The sequence below is a fragment of the Mytilus trossulus genome, chromosome 1, assembly GCF_036588685.1.
Source record: "Mytilus trossulus isolate FHL-02 chromosome 1, PNRI_Mtr1.1.1.hap1, whole genome shotgun sequence".
In the NCBI taxonomy this organism is placed as follows: Eukaryota; Metazoa; Mollusca; class Bivalvia; order Mytilida; family Mytilidae; genus Mytilus; species Mytilus trossulus.
Window position 1 is genome coordinate 3,338,990 of NC_086373.1, and position 18,294 is coordinate 3,357,283.

Consider the following 18,294-nt stretch of genomic DNA (forward strand, 5'->3'; position numbering starts at 1 on the left):
GCCACTACTAAATTGTCTATTCTTCTTACCAGCACACTTGGAACAATAAAAAACCTGATAATAAATTGTTCAAATAAGGCCTTTGAAAATAGTGGAATTAATTACTTTTGGAGTGTCAAGAACTCGTTGGAAGTACTTGATAAATTGCATGCTTTTATTGGTGATTTGGAATCTGTTCAAAGTTTTGATTTTTCTACCCTGTATACTACATTGCCTCACATTCTCATTAAGAAAACATTCACACACCTAATTAAATGGGCATTTAAAAAGTCAGAATGTGAAAATGTTCTGCATTATTATGAAGCTGACTTCATGCAGGAACTTCTTAGGAAGAAAGATAAGAAGTTAGCAATATAATTTAACTCAACTTTCCGCTATATAGATGACGTTCTTTCACTAACAATTCAAAATTTGGTGACTATGTGTAACGCATTTATCCCATCGAATTGGAGATAAAGGATACTACAGATACAGTTAAGTCGGCTTCCTATCTTGACTTACATCTAGAAATTGACAGAGGGTCGGTTGAAAACAAAACTTTACGACAAAAGAGATGATTTCAGCTTTCCAATTGTGAACTTTCCATTTCTAAGTAGCAACATTCCAGCAGCACCTGCATACGGGGTATATATCTCCCAATTGATACGATATTCCCGTGCTTACATTTCCTATCATGATTTTCTTGATAGAGGGTTACTGCTCACAAGGAAGCTATTTAACCAAGAGTTCCAAATGGTGAAGTTGAAATCATCCCTTCGTAAATTTTACGGACGCCATCACGAGTTGGTTAACCGTTATGGAATAACCGTTTCACAAATGATATCGGATATAGATATAGGAAGATGTGGTGTGAGTGCCAATGAGACAACTCTCCATCCAAATAACAATTTAAAAATTAAACCATTATAGGCTAAAGTACGGCCTTCAACACGGAGCCTTGGCTCACACCGAACAACAAGCTATAAAGGGCCCCAAAATTACTAGTGTAAAACCATTCAAACGGGAAAACCAACGGTCTAATCTATATAAACAAAACGAGAAACGAGAAACACGTATATATTACATAAACAAACGACAACTACTGTACATCAGATTCCTGACTTAGGACAGGTGCAAACATTTGCAGCGGGATTAAACGTTTTAATGGGCCCAAACCTTCTCCCTTTTTCTGAAACAATAGCATAACATCACAACATATAAAAACATACGATAAAATATCAATTAGCAGACTTAACTCAATCAAAAAACGTATGATTAATTACGTCGTAACTACAATCCCCTTCCCTTTGATGAATGTGACCTACCGAATTAGACTATTTACCAGATTTGTAATCACATAAGCAACACGACGGTGCCACATGTGGAGCAGGATCTGCTTACCCTTCCGGAGCACCTGAGCCCACCCCTAGTTTTTGGTGGGGTTCGTGTTGTTTATTCTTAAGTCTTCTATGTTGTGTCATGTGTACTATTGTTTTTTTCTGTTTGTCTTTTTCATTTTTAGCCATGGCGTTGTCAGTTTGTTTTAGATTAATGAGTTTGACTGTCCCTTTGGTATTTTTCGTCCCTCTTTTGATACTACATATGCCCTTGAATTTTTACTAGATAACATTTTTGTTCGCTTTGGGGATTCCGTATATCGTCAGGTTATCGTAATTCCAATGGGGACTAACTATGCACCACTTATTGCGGACCTGATTTTGTATCGCTATGAGTTTCAATTTATGACACAAATAAGCAAAGACCCATCGAAACAACATCTGATAAACAAGTTTAATAATACTTTTAGATATTTGGATGATTTTGTGGCTCTCAATAATGACGACTTCAGTATGTATAGTAAAGAATTTATCCTGTTGAACTTACTTTAAATAAAGCTAATACTTACAATGACCACTGCCCTTTCCTTGATCTTGATATCTATATCACTTACGGAAAGCTGAATACTAAAATTTATGATAAAAGAGATGACTTTCAATTTCTTATGTTAATTATCCATTTTTAGATAGTGATGTTCGTTTATCACCATCTTACGGTGTTTATATATCTCAACTTGTATGATTCGCTCGTGTATGTAACAATGTTTAAGTTTTTAACGAGCGAAATTTATGCATTTCTTATAAAATTTTACACCAGGGTTTTCGATATCACAAACTAGTCAAAACATTTACTAAATTTTATCATCAGTATAAGGGCATCATTCGTAAATATAGCTCAACATGCAGACTTCTTATACGTTCAGGTATTTCACATCCAATTTTTTATGGAAATATTCTTTATAAAGCACAAAGGTGTCAGTATTCACCTCAGAAACTAACAAAACCTTTGAATAGACTTATTAAGAAGGGATATAGCTACGATACTGTTGTCAGGTCATTAAAGATTGAGTATTTTGGCGTTAATAGTGATTCACTTATAGGGTCTTTGCATCGGAACTAAACACATTTATTCAAAAACCAGTTGTTGGCATGACACCGGTTATGTGTCTCTCATATATGTTATGATGGTATGATACTCAACCCCTAACGGGAAGGATTTTGCCTGATGTTCATATGTTGAAATCATAATCTTTCAGTCAGTTTAATTGAAATCTGGAGCTGGCATGTCAGTTAACTGCTAGTTGTCTGTTGTTATTTATGTATCATTGTCATTTTGTTTATTTTCTTTGGTTACATCTTCTGACATCAGACTCGGACTTCTTTTGAACTGAATTTTAATGTGTGTATTGTTATGCGTTTACTTTTCTACATTGGCTAGCTGTATAGGGAGAGGGTTGAGATCTCACAAACATGTTTAACCCCACGCATTGTTGCGCCTGTCCCAAGTCAGGAGCCTCTGGCCTTTCTTAGTCTTGTATTATTTTAGTTTGAGGTTCTTGTGTACAATTTGAAAATTAGTATGGCGTTCAAAATCACTGAACTATTATATATTTGTTAAGGGGCCAGCTGATGGACGCCTCCGGTACGAGAATTTCTCGCTACATTGAAGACCTGTTGATGACATTCTGCTGTTGTGTTTTTTCTATGGTCGGGTTGTTGTTCTTTTTTACACATTCCCCATTTACATTCTCAATTTTATGCTTACATGTATGCCTACGGTGTATGATGTAAATACCAACGGTTATCAATCGCCTTGTTCTACTCACTAAGTAATAAAATTGGATAAAAAGAATATTTGGGTTGATACGCGTAAATACTGTCAGTTATCGAGCATAAAGAACTAGTTGTATTTCTATTGCGAAATATTGCACATTCATAAGTTTACGTTTAAACTGGTTATTTACCTAAACATTGTTTCATTTTCTTTTCCATTGCATTAAAAAAAAATGAAATGTATAAAATTCTTTTACTAAGTATTGAATCAGGAACAAACAAACATTTTGCGACATGTCTTCAAATTTTAATAGCCAGCAAGATCTGATTGGCTGGTACTACAACAAGGAACATATGAAAGTGAGTAGATCTATTAGATTATTCAAATGTACACTTCATTCTTAATTTACTTGAAAGTTATTCATTAGTCGACATTTTAGTGTGATAGTGTTTTGTAGATTTTGTGTTTTAAAACATTTTTTTAAATGCCAAACAGCTTTAGAATAAACACAGACATAGAATAGCAAAACAACAGGTACTCGCCATATTTTTGTTAACAAGGTTCAATAAACGGCTTCGCAAACTTGCATCTTCACAAAAAGATACTTTTAATAATAATGCGATTATTGTAAAAACGGAAGCAAATTATTATTTATCAACAAGCATAGTTCATCATATAATGACGTTGTTATCTTCTTGGACTTCAAATATTATGTATGTTCTCGGCTGTCACTCGGTTACCTGTGATCTTAATCGGTTAATCTACCTGAGTATGTGGCTATATTCCTAATTCGAAATGAGGACCTCAAAAGTTTTGTATAACAAAAAATATCTGTCTAGTCATTTGCCCAAATCTGCAAATTTGGAGACAGATTTTCAATCTAATGGTTAGACTGTTTATTTATATGTTGATTGTAAATTTTATTGTATAATTTTGAATATCAATTTTAGGTTTTTAAAATTATTTTTTTTCAAATGATCTTTTTAAAGGGAGATAACTCTTTTAGTACAAAATTTATATTAGGCTATTATGACACTATGTTTTATTTTTATTTTCTTTAAACATATTATGAAACCTAATTTCTCACAATTTATTTCAAAATTCTATCTCATAGAAAAAAATTTATGCACTGTGTTTTTTTTATGAATAAACTAATCAAATTTAGGTGATTTTCAACGACTCATAGCTGGAAAAATAGCACGGTGACCAATACTTTTTATAAAAAAAAATTAAAAGCATATAGAAACTTCATTTTGGCAAATAACAAGAAAATTCTGTCTAAAAAAATATATAGAGAATAATACATGGCAAAATCCGTATCATATGTCGTATCATCCCGAGACATCAATATCAGCCCGAGGGCCTTTAGGCCCGAGGGATGATATTGGTCGAGGGTGATACGGCATGTGATACGGATTTTGTCATGTATTATACGCTTTATCATATATTTCAACAGAAGAGTCATGTATTATAGTATATGAACTGTTTTCTGATCCATAGCACTAGGTTACCTTCAGTTCTGCTTTTGTCTTGTTTCAAAGCTTTAAAATAACTGCTCAATTATTTATACGAAGCACCTAGGTTACCTTACAATGTGTTCTTTTGAAAATATTTTGTTTATTTTTGTATAAATTATATATAAGTGTTTTGTATTTTTTAAAGTTGCATTGAGTGTGCCAAAAAATATGTTGTAAAAACTTGATGTTCGTGACGTCACATACAATATGAAAACTTGACGTACGTGACGTTACATACCAAACAATAACGTCATTCCCAAAAATTGCCTATTTTTAGAAAAAAAATTCTTAAGCAAAAACAAAACCTAAAAAACTGACTTTAGTTAAAAAAAAATTAAAAAAAATAAAAAAAGGCATGCGATACGGGGTATGCGATACGGGTTTACCCATGCGATACGGGGTATGCAATACAGGGTAGGTGATACAGACTGGAAAAAAGAACCTTTATTAGATATGCAAAATAGCTGTATTTTGTACTAAATATATGATAAATACTTATAATCTACCTTAAATAGCATAATTGTTGTATGATGTGATCAGAAAACATTCTTAAGTTGTGATATTTTTTTAATGTTCATTTTTCAGAATACAAAACAAATGTTTCTTTTCTTTTCAACGGGTTCACAAAGGAGTATGGTCTAGTTCTACATATTACTATGCTACTAAAGGATATTTACGAATTCGGTGAAGATATTATTAAATGTTGAAGCTTTTAGTTGCTGGAAACAGGACAGCTGATATTAATGAAAGATCGAATGTAGTATTGTGCATGAATAAAATGAAAATATGAATATATTTAAGTATTTAGTGGTATGAACGGACACATAAAAACATGCCTCTGGTTTGAGTTTATTGTAATTTCAGTAATATTTATGGCTGTATGTTTTGTTTTGATCTTTTTTATTTTGGTGTAATTCGAAGAATTTCATGTTAAATAGCAAAGTTGTATAGAATAGCACAAGTATAAAGTATTGCACACTGATTGATATAACAGTCTACCTTGGAGAATATGGTGTATTGATGTTTTAGGCTTTGAAGAGGCTTTCAGTAAAATTGAGTTCTTCCCTGTCCCATGGTTGTGAGATTATTTAGCTATGTTTTACCCTTCTATTTAGTGATTGGTATCTGTTAAATTTGTTTGTGCCTTTTGAGGTTTGTTTTTGTTTTTTTTGGTGTACTGTTACAATTGAAATAAGTCAAGCATTTAAATGCTTTGCTTGTAAACCTTGTTTGGTACTTTGATCAGACATTGTAATTAACACTGATATCTCAATTTTTGATTTGATTTTGATTTTAAACATATTTTATTCATTAAGATATGAAAAGGATTGAGCAACAGGCACAGCCTATAAAAGCTCTTTCTATATTACATGTTCAAGGTATAACTCAATTATAACAACTGTATTCAAAATAATGCAATATAGTGGAACATGCATGCTACTTATGAGCACACCCGAGAAAATAAATGTTTACAGTGTTACTTACTAAATGCAAAGTATATTTAAGTATATATAGGCAATTACTCATCATGTATTCAAGAACCTTGAAACATGCAAATATCCTTTATAAGTCATTAGAAATATATATATATATATATATATATACAACTCGTCTAAACATCAACCCAACAATGTTAGATCTGTAAATTTGCTTTCGCAAATTTTTGGTTCTTCCCTCGCCGGGATTCGAACCCATGCTACTGTGATATCGTGACACCAAATCGCCTGCACTGCAGCCGTCCCGCTAGACCACACGACCACCTGGGCTCTCAAAAAAAGAGCTTTCGGTGGCCATATGTTACCTTTCCACGTCAGTTTTAATCTAGCGGCGTACTACAGTACATGATATATAAGGCATGGAGATGTTATTGTTACAGATCAGCTAAATTATCTATAGTAAAGGATCCTACAAATTAATGTAAGATACAGTCACAGAAAATAATTATATTCATAAATACGTCTGAGTCAGTGACAACCCTACAACAGATGTATCCATCGGATCGCCATCTATGATGGTGATACATGGCTGTGTACATAATGTATATACAACTCGTCTAAACATCAACCCAACAATGTTAGATCTGTAAATTTGCTTTCGCAAATTTTTGGTTCTTCCCTCGCCGGGATTCGAACCCATGCTACTGTGATATCGTGACACCAAATCGCCTGCACTGCAGCCGTCCCGCTAGACCACACGACCACCTGGGCTCTCAAAAAAAGAGCTTTCGGTGGCCATATGTTACCTTTCCACGTCAGTTTTGATCTAGCGGCGTACTACAGTACATGATATATAAGGCATGGAGATGTTATTGTTACAGATCAGCTAAATTATCTATAGTAAAGGATCCTACAAATTAATGTAAGATACAGTCACAGAAAATAATTATATTCATAAATACGTCTGAGTCAGTGACAACCCTACAACAGATGTATCCATCGGATCGCCATCTATGATGGTGATACATGGCTGTGTACATAATGTATATACAACTCGTCTAAACATCAACCCAACAATGTTAGATCTGTAAATTTGCTTTCGCAAATTTTTGGTTCTTCCCTCGCCGGGATTCGAACCCATGCTACTGTGATATCGTGACACCAAATCGCCTGCACTGCAGCCGTCCCGCTAGACCACACGACCACCTGGGCTCTCAAAAAAAGAGCTTTCGGTGGCCATATGTTACCTTTCCACGTCAGTTTTAATCTAGCGGCGTACTACAGTACATGATATATAAGGCATGGAGATGTTATTGTTACAGATCAGCTAAATTATCTATAGTAAAGGATCCTACAAATTAATGTAAGATACAGTCACAGAAAATAATTATATTCATAAATACGTCTGAGTCAGTGACAACCCTACAACAGATGTATCCATCGGATCGCCATCTATGATGGTGATACATGGCTGTGTACATAATGTATATACAACTCGTCTAAACATCAACCCAACAATGTTAGATCTGTAAATTTGCTTTCGCAAATTTTTGGTTCTTCCCTCGCCGGGATTCGAACCCATGCTACTGTGATATCGTGACACCAAATCGCCTGCACTGCAGCCGTCCCGCTAGACCACACGACCACCTGGGCTCTCAAAAAAAGAGCTTTCGGTGGCCATATGTTACCTTTCCACGTCAGTTTTAATCTAGCGGCGTACTACAGTACATGATATATAAGGCATGGAGATGTTATTGTTACAGATCAGCTAAATTATCTATAGTAAAGGATCCTACAAATTAATGTAAGATACAGTCACAGAAAATAATTATATTCATAAATACGTCTGAGTCAGTGACAACCCTACAACAGATGTATCCATCGGATCGCCATCTATGATGGTGATACATGGCTGTGTACATAATGTATATACAACTCGTCTAAACATCAACCCAACAATGTTAGATCTGTAAATTTGCTTTCGCAAATTTTTGGTTCTTCCCTCGCCGGGATTCGAACCCATGCTACTGTGATATCGTGACACCAAATCGCCTGCACTGCAGCCGTCCCGCTAGACCACACGACCACCTGGGCTCTCAAAAAAAGAGCTTTCGGTGGCCATATGTTACCTTTCCACGTCAGTTTTAATCTAGCGGCGTACTACAGTACATGATATATAAGGCATGGAGATGTTATTGTTACAGATCAGCTAAATTATCTATAGTAAAGGATCCTACAAATTAATGTAAGATACAGTCACAGAAAATAATTATATTCATAAATACGTCTGAGTCAGTGACAACCCTACAACAGATGTATCCATCGGATCGCCATATATATATATATATATATATATATGGCTTGAAAGAGACACTAAGCTTGATAAGTGGATAAAATGAATTAATGTTTAAGTGGAGAAGAAGAAAAATAAAAAATAAAACTAAATGAAACAAAAAATAGGTAAGTTTTAAACAAAACGATGAGTGTCACTGATATATTTATGAACAGATTTAAAAATAGCAATATTCATATCATATGAAAATAATCTGTTTCCAAAAAGTAATAATTCAATATTTATATCAACATTATCAGCAATGGAGTTAATGGAATCAAGAAGGATCTGTCTTACATCATTGTACTTAGGGCAAATAAAAAAGAAATGTTTGTTATCCTCAACAGGGTGATTACAGTTTACACAAACAGTGTTCTCTGATAAGAACTGATTAAACAGATGAGATTTTAGGTTGCTAGCATTATTTCAGAGTTGACAATGACTTATATTAAGTTTCCTTATTCCATAGTTAAAAGGTTTAAAGATATCATCAGTCTTATAAAACTTATCCAGTCCACTTCTAAATATACCCAAACTTGGGGATTTTTGTAAACTCAAAGGAAGTTGGGTAGGCAAAATAATCGTCTGTTTACTTTATCTCAGTATACAAATAAAGAGCCCACCATTTTTTTGGGTGCAAGCAAGGTATTTAATCACTTGATTTGTATGCTTTATTATTTCAACAGTTAGTATATCAAACAGTTTGTTTCCTCGTTTGATTGTTTCATATTTTGTCATGTCACCGCAAATTAAAGTGAGTTTTGTTTATGATTGAAGGCGATACATTGACCTATGGTGTCGATTTCTTTAGCGTCATTTGTCCAAGAGTGGGTAGTAGTTTCATTGTCAATCATACCACCTATTTTCTTCTTTGTCCATTACTGGTTGACAATCCCGTCATATTTGGGATTCTGTGCATGAAAGGTGCAATGTATACAAAGGTGTAAGTAAAAACAGATGCATTTATGAGAGAATATTTCGTATTCCTCCATATAACTTGCTATCAGTTACAACATCAATCGATTTAATTAGTTGTGATTCACACGCAAATTCATTTTCAAACGCATGTCTTTCCTTTTTCATCTGAACTTTTTGTACTTTATATAGCTCTAAAACCTTTTCATAGATATAGGAAGATGTAGTTAGAGTGCCAATGAGACAACTCTCCATCCACATAACAATTTAAAAAGTAAACCATTATAGGTTAAAGTGCGGCCTGTTTTATGTTTTGTTTTTGCTGATTGCTGAAGGTGATCTATACTTGATATTTTATATGTCATATGGTCTCTCGAAAAGAGTTGTCTCTAAGACAACGACAACCATACCACATAATCTTTTAAAAATATACAGATTTTGCATTACGAAGCCGTTTGTGTACAATCTAACCGGTTTTATTTTGTAAATATGATGAGCAGAAGATTAGGATTTTTAAGATTTATTTGTAAAAGGTTACAATTGAAGTTTGAACTAATTATTCGTTCTTTACGTGAGAGGTTTCTATAGCTAAGAAATCAGATCTAATCCACCATTTTCTACATCTTTGATTATATACTCGTTGAGTTCTGAGTTCTGTATTTTGTTATTTCACTTTTCCTGAGTATGATATAAATTGTCTATAACATTTAAGAATAAAGAATATGTTCATTTTTCATTATAACACCTACGCCTTGATAGACACACTGACAAATACATTTTCAAATATATAATAAAGTAAGACTTTCAGAAGTGTAAATAAAATCTTGATATAAAAAGTTGAGATAAGGAAAAAAAAACTGAATGCATGAAGCCGAATCTCTATTTTCCAAATGGCCAATAGCATCTTATGACTCTGTACCGACAAATATAACATCTTTTCCGCCACCATCCCAGCCTTTTGCAACATCGACCAATGTAGTAATAGTAGAAACAGGCCCTTTTTTGGATGCCATGTTCTTCAAGTTAAAGAAAAATGGATAAAAATACATGTATACCACAAATTTTGTAGTCAATTCGAAGTCAGTCATAACGCAAAATGAAAAAATCTTTTAAGCTCTAAATTTCAATCCATAGTAATTTTAACAATTGCCAAAATGTAGGTTTATTTTCCCTGTTTTTTTCAAAATATAATAAAGAGTTTGGATAACCGTACTTTTGTTCACGCTACAAATTGTGCAAAATTGATACGTTTTGTAAAGATGAAATGTGAGATAGCGCTAATAGCATACTTTCAGATAATAAAAAGACAAAATGGGTTCACCGTACATGATTTCCTGCTACGCCTATTAAAAAAGGTAAATTCAAAACACTTTCTATTAACAAATTACTTTATCTGAGTTATCTCCCCGTACTTGGCAAGGTTGAAAAAAATAAATCGAACATAAGTATGCTGGGGTGGTTTTTTTTTCTCAGAGATAACAGCCGTAAATATGATAAAACATAACATTTCTATCCTTAAATAAAAATCTACACCATCTGGTATCTGCTTCGTCAAAATATTAAATGGAAGAAGACACCCGAGCCACCTTTAATGTAGAAAAGATAAGATACGGAAGTAAATAAAGTTAAAAAGGGAAGGTCAGCTTTGTATTAATTGTAATATATGCTACATTGATCATTTTGAAAATTAGTTTTTTCTCCATCAGTTGTTTGTTATAAAAAAAAGAAGATGTGGTATGATTGCCAATAAGACAACTGTCGTTACATTGTCTGTATATACTACATTGGTATTGCTATAAGATAAGAGTTATTCTAATAAAAACACTAATTATATCTGCTTGAATTGCGCAATAGATTTTGTCAATATATAAGAAATATGAACAATCGTTATACACAAAGGATGTTAACCAATAAGTTCATCCGGAAAATGCCTGTACCAAATTGGAATGAGACAGTTATTTTCCATTTGTTTTGTTAGTATATATAAGAGTTGTATTTCGTTTTTTTTTTTAGATAGGTTTTTAAAAGGAAAGTTTTATTAGATTATTCTAATATATTTTATGAAAATCGAGTCCGCCGAACCAAGATATGTGTTTTGTATGTTTGGATTTTTTTTTGGAGCTGCACGGTTAGTTGATTGTTTGTTGTTTGTGAAATATTTTGTTCTAAATTTTTCGTATACATTTAGGGGAGCATCATTATCATTTCTTTAGAAACCCTTATATAAAGTTGTCGATAAAACTAAAACTAATAAAGCATACGTGTGTTACAGTCAACTGCCTTAACATAAGCAATATCTAAATCTCCACATTCTTCTTTGATTTCTGCTTTGGTGTCATTCGGGATGCTTGCGTTATCTTCAAAAGCTTCATAGCATGTCTTATCATCTGGAGTATCCTATGGAGATAATGAGCGATTTAATTTATATTTAATTGGAAACGTCTAACATTAAATGGATAGGCAATTATATTTTTATTTCTGTTAACTGAAATAGTGTTGTAAAATTTAAACAGTCTAGAGCTACTCAGATTTAAGTTAAAATAAGTATTTATGTTCTTCATTCTTATTCTATAATAATAACTGAAGACATGGGTGCCAAAACGCGAGATACCATTACGAAATCTGAATAGGCACATCATGAAAATATTGTCTCGTTAAGTATAGTTGAGTCAATCTCTTTTATAATACTTCAGAATATGCTTTAAATAATCACAATGTATACAAGTCTGTAACAAATGAATGTTTTGTTAGGTTTTAAACATCTTGATTTTCACCATTTTAAATTAATAAGCTTATAGTTGACAATTTGTCGTACTTTTCTGCTTAAAATGTTTCATGGATGTGATATCTAATGTATCATATTAAGAGAATTGTCACGCGCATTCCCATAACCAACTTGTTTGAAGAAAATGATTATGAATTTAATGGCTCAATATTAATATATTATATCATTAAATTCATATCTTTTGATGCTGAGTTTAAGAAAAGGAGTGGTGCTTTTCTTGGTTCAGTTTATTTTCCCTTTACAACGTTTGTTGACACTAGCTCACATTTACCTCATAAAACTGAACGTTGCAGGTTCCGTTGTATTTGATGATTGAATAATCCTAAAACAAAGGAATTGAAAATGAATTTCGATATCAGTTACCTTTTTTTCAAAATTATTTTGAAAGATATAAATAAAATAAGATAAATAGCCATGCAATATCCGTTTCGCTGACATGAAAATACGTATATGTAACTACAGTGTCAAAAGGCGACTGAGGATCGAATATATACTTATTTGCATGTGTATCCTGATTGAACGATTCACGATTCACGAATCACGACGTCCTTCTTATAGTCCAATTGCAGCTATATCGATCCAGTGCTATCAAACAAGGAATATCAAAGACTGTATGAATTTAATCCGTTCTATGATGTGTCATCAACCTATAAATGCTTAATTTTTAATGTTATAGTTTCTTGTGTACAATTTGGACTTTAGTATGGCGTTCATTATCACTGAACTAGTATATATATTTGTTTAGGGGCCAGCTGCAGGACGCCTCCAGGTGCGGGAATTTCTCGCTGCATTGAAGTCCTATTGGTGACCTTCTGCTCTTGTCTGCTATATGATAGGGTTGTTGTTTTTTTCATTCTCAATGTTATAAACAACATCAACAATATTAAAAAAGAGAGCTATAAATCAATGAAATAAAACTGAACTAATAGCCAACTTACTTTGTCTACACTGGAAATTTCGTCTGCCAGTATAACACCATCTTTCTGTATTATTGCAATATCTGTGTTCCCAATTTGAACATCAATGACGTCATATTCCTCACCTTTATTATCTTTCAACACGTTTTCTGATACCTTCAAAATTGAATCTTAAACAGTTGCTGTTCTTTTCACATTGCTTCATCCGGGTTTAAAAGTTATAATGTGTTTTCAATAAAATAAAACGAATGAGTCTTTGACAAGCAAGTATTCTCAATTCCATTCTCAATTTTATTATCAAATACTGCATCAATATGATGGTAGAATGTGTTTTAGAATTTAAAAACAAATATAAAAATAAAAGATGTGTATGTGCAATGTCTTTCCCTATAATAAGTTTTTACACACAAGAATGTTATGTAAAATTAGAAATGGAAATGAGTAATATTTCAAAGGGACAACAATCTGACTAACGTGCCACCGACTGGTGTTCAGCACTACGAGAAAATTCTTCACTCGATGCAGCTTCAGCTTGCAACTATGTCCACCTTTTCAGTGCAATTCGGTAGGTCACATTCATGAAAAATGTAAAATCACAAAAATTCTTAACTCAGACGAAAATTAAATCGGAAAGTTCCTAATCACATGGCAAAATCAAATGAAAAAACACATAACAACGAATGGACAACGACTGAATATGGACGTCACACTTAACTCCAAAACATATAAATGATCTAAAACAAGACTAACTATTAAAGGGCAGAGGCTACTGACTTTGGCAGACACAACAATGATTTGTGAAATCTAAACACATAGCATAACGCACAGTCAAACTCACTTAATAAAAGATGTCTGAGTCCGATGTCAAAATCGGTTATAAAAGAAATCACGCAAACTTATGACAATGATACTTTACAAAAAACAACTAGCAGTTATACAGAAATGACAGCTCCAAACCTCGTGTTAAGTGATTGAATTATTATGTCTTAATCATATGAAAATCAATCCCAATCCCACCCCGTTAGCATCATACCAACATATGAGAAGAACATAAGCATGATCTTGCCAATTAACGATTATAGAATAAATATGTTTATTTCCGATACACTGTGAGAGAATATTTATGACCTGACAACAGTATTGTTACTTTATATAAAAAAAGAAGATGTTGTATAATTGACAATGAGACAACTACTCACAAGATACCATATGACACATTAATTAACAACTATAGATCACCGTACGGCCTTAAACAATGAGCGAAACCCATACCGCAAAGTCAGCTATAAAAAGCCTCGGAATTATAATGTAAAACAATTCAACCGAGAAAAGTAACGGCCTAATTTATGAACAATAAATGTAACATATAAACAAACGACAACCACTGAATTACAGGCTCCTGACTTGGAACAGGAACATACATACTAACTATGGCGGGTTTAACATGTTTGCGGGATCACAACCCTCCCCTAACCTGAGACAATGGTACCGGTGTAACAGTAAAACATAAGAACAAACTATAGAAATCAATTGCAAAAGCGTAACTCATCAAATGGATAAAAATAAAATACTACAAATACAAGTTGACATGGCCGTGTTCTTATACATTCTAACAACAACAACAAAAACTAAGTACATATCTGAGAGTACTCGCAGATACTGATAGTTTGTTCAAAACACTAACAACGAATTTAAAAAAATCTCGCATCTAAGACTAAATTATCAAACAGTAAACATTCAAATTATGTCCATTCAGAAAACTTTTAAGGTTTGGTAAGCTTTGAGGTGAATGATATTTTTGTACTTTGTATAGAATATTACCATAAAAGTATATGCTTTTACTGTTGCATTGCATTTAATTACAATTATATAAAAAAAAAATGCAATACCTTGGATGCTTCAAACATACTGGCACTCAACACAATAAACGATAAAACTATCCATCGATGCATGTTTGCACTACAAAATACATTTCATTTTAAAATGATAAATACCATTAGGCTTGTCAATATTTTTAAAATTTTATTCCCTAAAAGAATGACACAATAGTTAAACGATAACTTTTGGTTGTCATGAATGATCAGTGTGGATTTTTAACTATCTATTCCTGACCGTAATTGAGATGTACCCAAAGCATATATGTTGATCTAGTCAAAGAATGCACACCTATTGAATTGAATATTATCTAATTAAACCTTCTGTATATGTGAACTTAAACAAAATAATTTATCTGTAGACATACGTCGTTGATATGTAAATTAATAAAGAGTCGATTTGAAAACAAGCTGTCAATGAATTATGTACTGAAATAAAAACAAAGTAAACAATTACGAACTTACAACTTCAAAGCAAACGCTCTTTTTGTTTTCGATATAAACGACCTGTAAATGTGAAAAGGCATGTTGAAGATGAAAATGACACTAAACAAAATCACCTCCAATTTTCGGTGGTGTTTGTGTTGCTTGGTCTTAATTTACCTATGGTATGTTTTTGTACTAATGTTTGTCTGTTTGTCTTTTTTTTCAGTGAATTTGTTTTCTTTTTATGAGTTCTAACGACCCTCTAAAATCTTTCGCCCCTCTTTTATATTATTGATATTTTAATTTTCTAAGTCGAAATACAACATTCAGTTAAAATGTAACAGCTAATTTCTAAATTTGTTCTTTTGTGACAAATAAATGATGCAATGGGTCTTTCTTTATCAATACAATCTCGCATCCGGAGCCGTGCTCCAGTCGTGCTTCATTTGACCCCTGAACAAATCTGTGTCAAGTTATCCTATGCAATTAATGAAATAAGACATAAGACACATCAGTAACGCTTAGATCAAAATAGTCAAAAAGCCAGACAATTACAAAGTTGAAGAGCATAGAGAACCCAAAATTCCAAACAATTGTGCCAAATACGACTAAGGTAATCTATTCCTGGGATATATATTCACCTATAGTATGTATTTAGACTGCTTTAAACCAAATGTATAATTAATTATCAAAGGTAAAAGGCTTATAATTTGATATGTCAGACTCGCGATGCGTCTTGATAAGACTCATCAGTAACACTCAGATCACAATAGTTAGAAATCCAACTAATAATACATATTAAGAGCAATACTGGCCGAAAATTCCTAAAAGTTGTGCAAAATAAGGCTACGGTAACCTTTATTAGGAATAAGAAAATCCATAGCATTCCGAATAATTCATACGTTTGCCAACAAATTAAAATGACTAAAAAATTGATGTTCATGATGTCAACACCGAAGTGCTGACTACTGGGCGTCCAAGTCTTCGTTTATAAGACCTAAACATTTTGCATACGTAATGTTTCTATATCAGAGTGGAAGTGGCAAGATACAAAGATCAAAGACCTAGAACCTCATTACCAAGGTCATACAACATTTATACGTTCCTTACGTCGTAACTACAATCCCCTTCCCTTTCATGATTTGACCTACCGAATTAGACTATTTACCGGATTTGTAATCACATAAGCAACACGACGGGTGCCGCATGTGGAGCAGGATCTGCTAACCCTTCCGGAGCACCTGAGATCACCCCTAGTTTTTGTTGGGGTTCGTGTTGTTTATTCTTTAGTTTTCTGTGTTGTGTCATGTGTACTATTGTTTTTCTGTTTGTCTTTTTCATTTTTAGCCATGGCGTTGTCAGTTTGTTTTAGATTTATGAGTTTGACTGTCCCTTTGGTATCTTTCGTCCTCATTTATATGAGGTGAGATTATATTTATTTTTTTAATTTTAGTATTATACCAACTTATATATGCTTTTTTATATAACATGAAATATTAAAATACGAAAAAAAAGAGGGGCGAAATATACTGGACATTTAAACTCATAGATAAGAATAATAACCTGACAAAGCCATGACCAAAAAAGAAAAGGACAAACAGACAAATAATAGTACAAGCGAAACAACATAGCAAACTTAGGACTAAGCCACACGAACCCAAATTAAAACTGGAGGTGATCTAGACTGATCCGGAAGGGAAAGCGAACCTACGCCATATATGGCACCCGTCGTGTCGCTTTTTTAAATATTGTTTGAAACCTAATAAATCAATTTCATATACTATCCTTTTTCCTCTCTATTAATAAATCAATATATAACGACTTAGTAATATAAAAAAGAAGTTGTGGTATGATTACCAATGAGACAACTATCCACAAAAGACACAAACATAAACAACTTTAGATCACCTTTCGGCCTTCAACAATGAGCAAAGCCCATAAAGTAATCCAAATCTTTCAGTGAAAAGAAGTTTCGATAAGAATGTGTCAAAAGTGCATGGATGCCCCACTCGCACTGTCATTTTCCATGTTCAATGGACCGTGAAATTGGGTAAACAATATAATTTGGCATTTAATTTAGAAAGACCATTCCATAGGAAACATGTGTGTACTAAGTTTCAAGTTAATTGAACTTCAACTTCATCAAAAACTAATTTGACCAAAAATTTTAACCTATAACTCGCACTTTCATTTTCTATATTCAGTGGACTGTGAAATTTGAATCAAAAGTCTTATTTGAATTTAAAATTAAAAAGATCAGATCATAAGCAACATAAGTACTAAGTTTCAAGTTGATTACTTCAGTTTCATCAAAAACTACGTTGACTAAAAACTTTAACCTGAAACATGCACTTTCATTTTCTATGTTCAGTGGACCGTGAAATTGACCGTTAAATTGGGGTCAAAAGTTTAATTTGGTTTAAAAAAAATTAGAAAGATCATATAATAACGAACATGTGTACTAAGTTTCAAGTTGACTGGACATCAAAAACTGCCTTGACCAAAAACTTTAACCTGAAGTTGGATAGACGGATTATACAGATTAAATACATTTCAGAATGAATATAAGAAACTCAAAATGATAGAATTTTGAAATTTAAAAATAAAATAATATGACAATGGATATTTTCCTGACTCGGTACTGATCATTTTAAGAATCAACCTGGTTTTGTGGCATGCCGAACCTCCCTTTTAAGCGTGTTAAAGTTAAATAATGTTTTCACATTGATAAAAATTAGGAAAGTTATAGAGATTTCAAAACCTTATATTTTCACTACTACAACTTCTTCTTTTATTATTATAATACAGATGCGTCATTTACGAATACTATCGATGCTACAAACACTTAATTAACCTTTATACAACAAAAACTCAAGACTGGTTTGATGGATAGTTCAATTTAGTTAATGACGGCGTTAGTCAGAGTGCAGATAATTTCTATTTAAAAAATACCAATATACAAATATAACCAGAACCTATCATTTGTACACATATGGTGTTGT

The 18,294-nt window shown here is 32.8% G+C and overlaps 1 protein-coding gene across 1 annotated transcript; it reads right to left on the bottom strand.

Annotated features, from left to right (window-relative positions):
- Positions 1 to 9,794: 9,794 nt before the first annotated feature.
- Positions 9,795 to 14,945, bottom strand: LOC134712468 (uncharacterized). Its single transcript, XM_063574037.1, has 5 exons — positions 14,882 to 14,945; positions 13,014 to 13,148; positions 12,347 to 12,397; positions 11,552 to 11,687; positions 9,795 to 10,306 (listed from the first exon to the last, which is right to left on the bottom strand). Exons 1-5 carry the CDS (start codon positions 14,942 to 14,944, stop codon positions 10,170 to 10,172), a joined length of 522 nt encoding a protein of 173 aa, XP_063430107.1. The 5' UTR covers position 14,945; the 3' UTR covers positions 9,795 to 10,169.
- Positions 14,946 to 18,294: the final 3,349 nt, after the last annotated feature.

Excerpts from the sequence above, each read along its gene's own strand:
- LOC134712468 (XM_063574037.1), bottom strand. The coding sequence starts at position 14,944 with ATGCATCGATGGATAGTTTTATCGTTTATTGTGTTGAGTGCCAGTATG. Across the intron at positions 13,149-14,881 it reads GTATGTTTGAAGCATCCAAG|GTATCAGAAAACGTGTTGAA; the intron begins GTATTGCATTTT and ends TCAATTTTGAAG. Across the intron at positions 11,688-12,346 it reads GCAACGTTCAGTTTTATGAG|GATACTCCAGATGATAAGAC; the intron begins GTAAATGTGAGC and ends TTATCTCCATAG.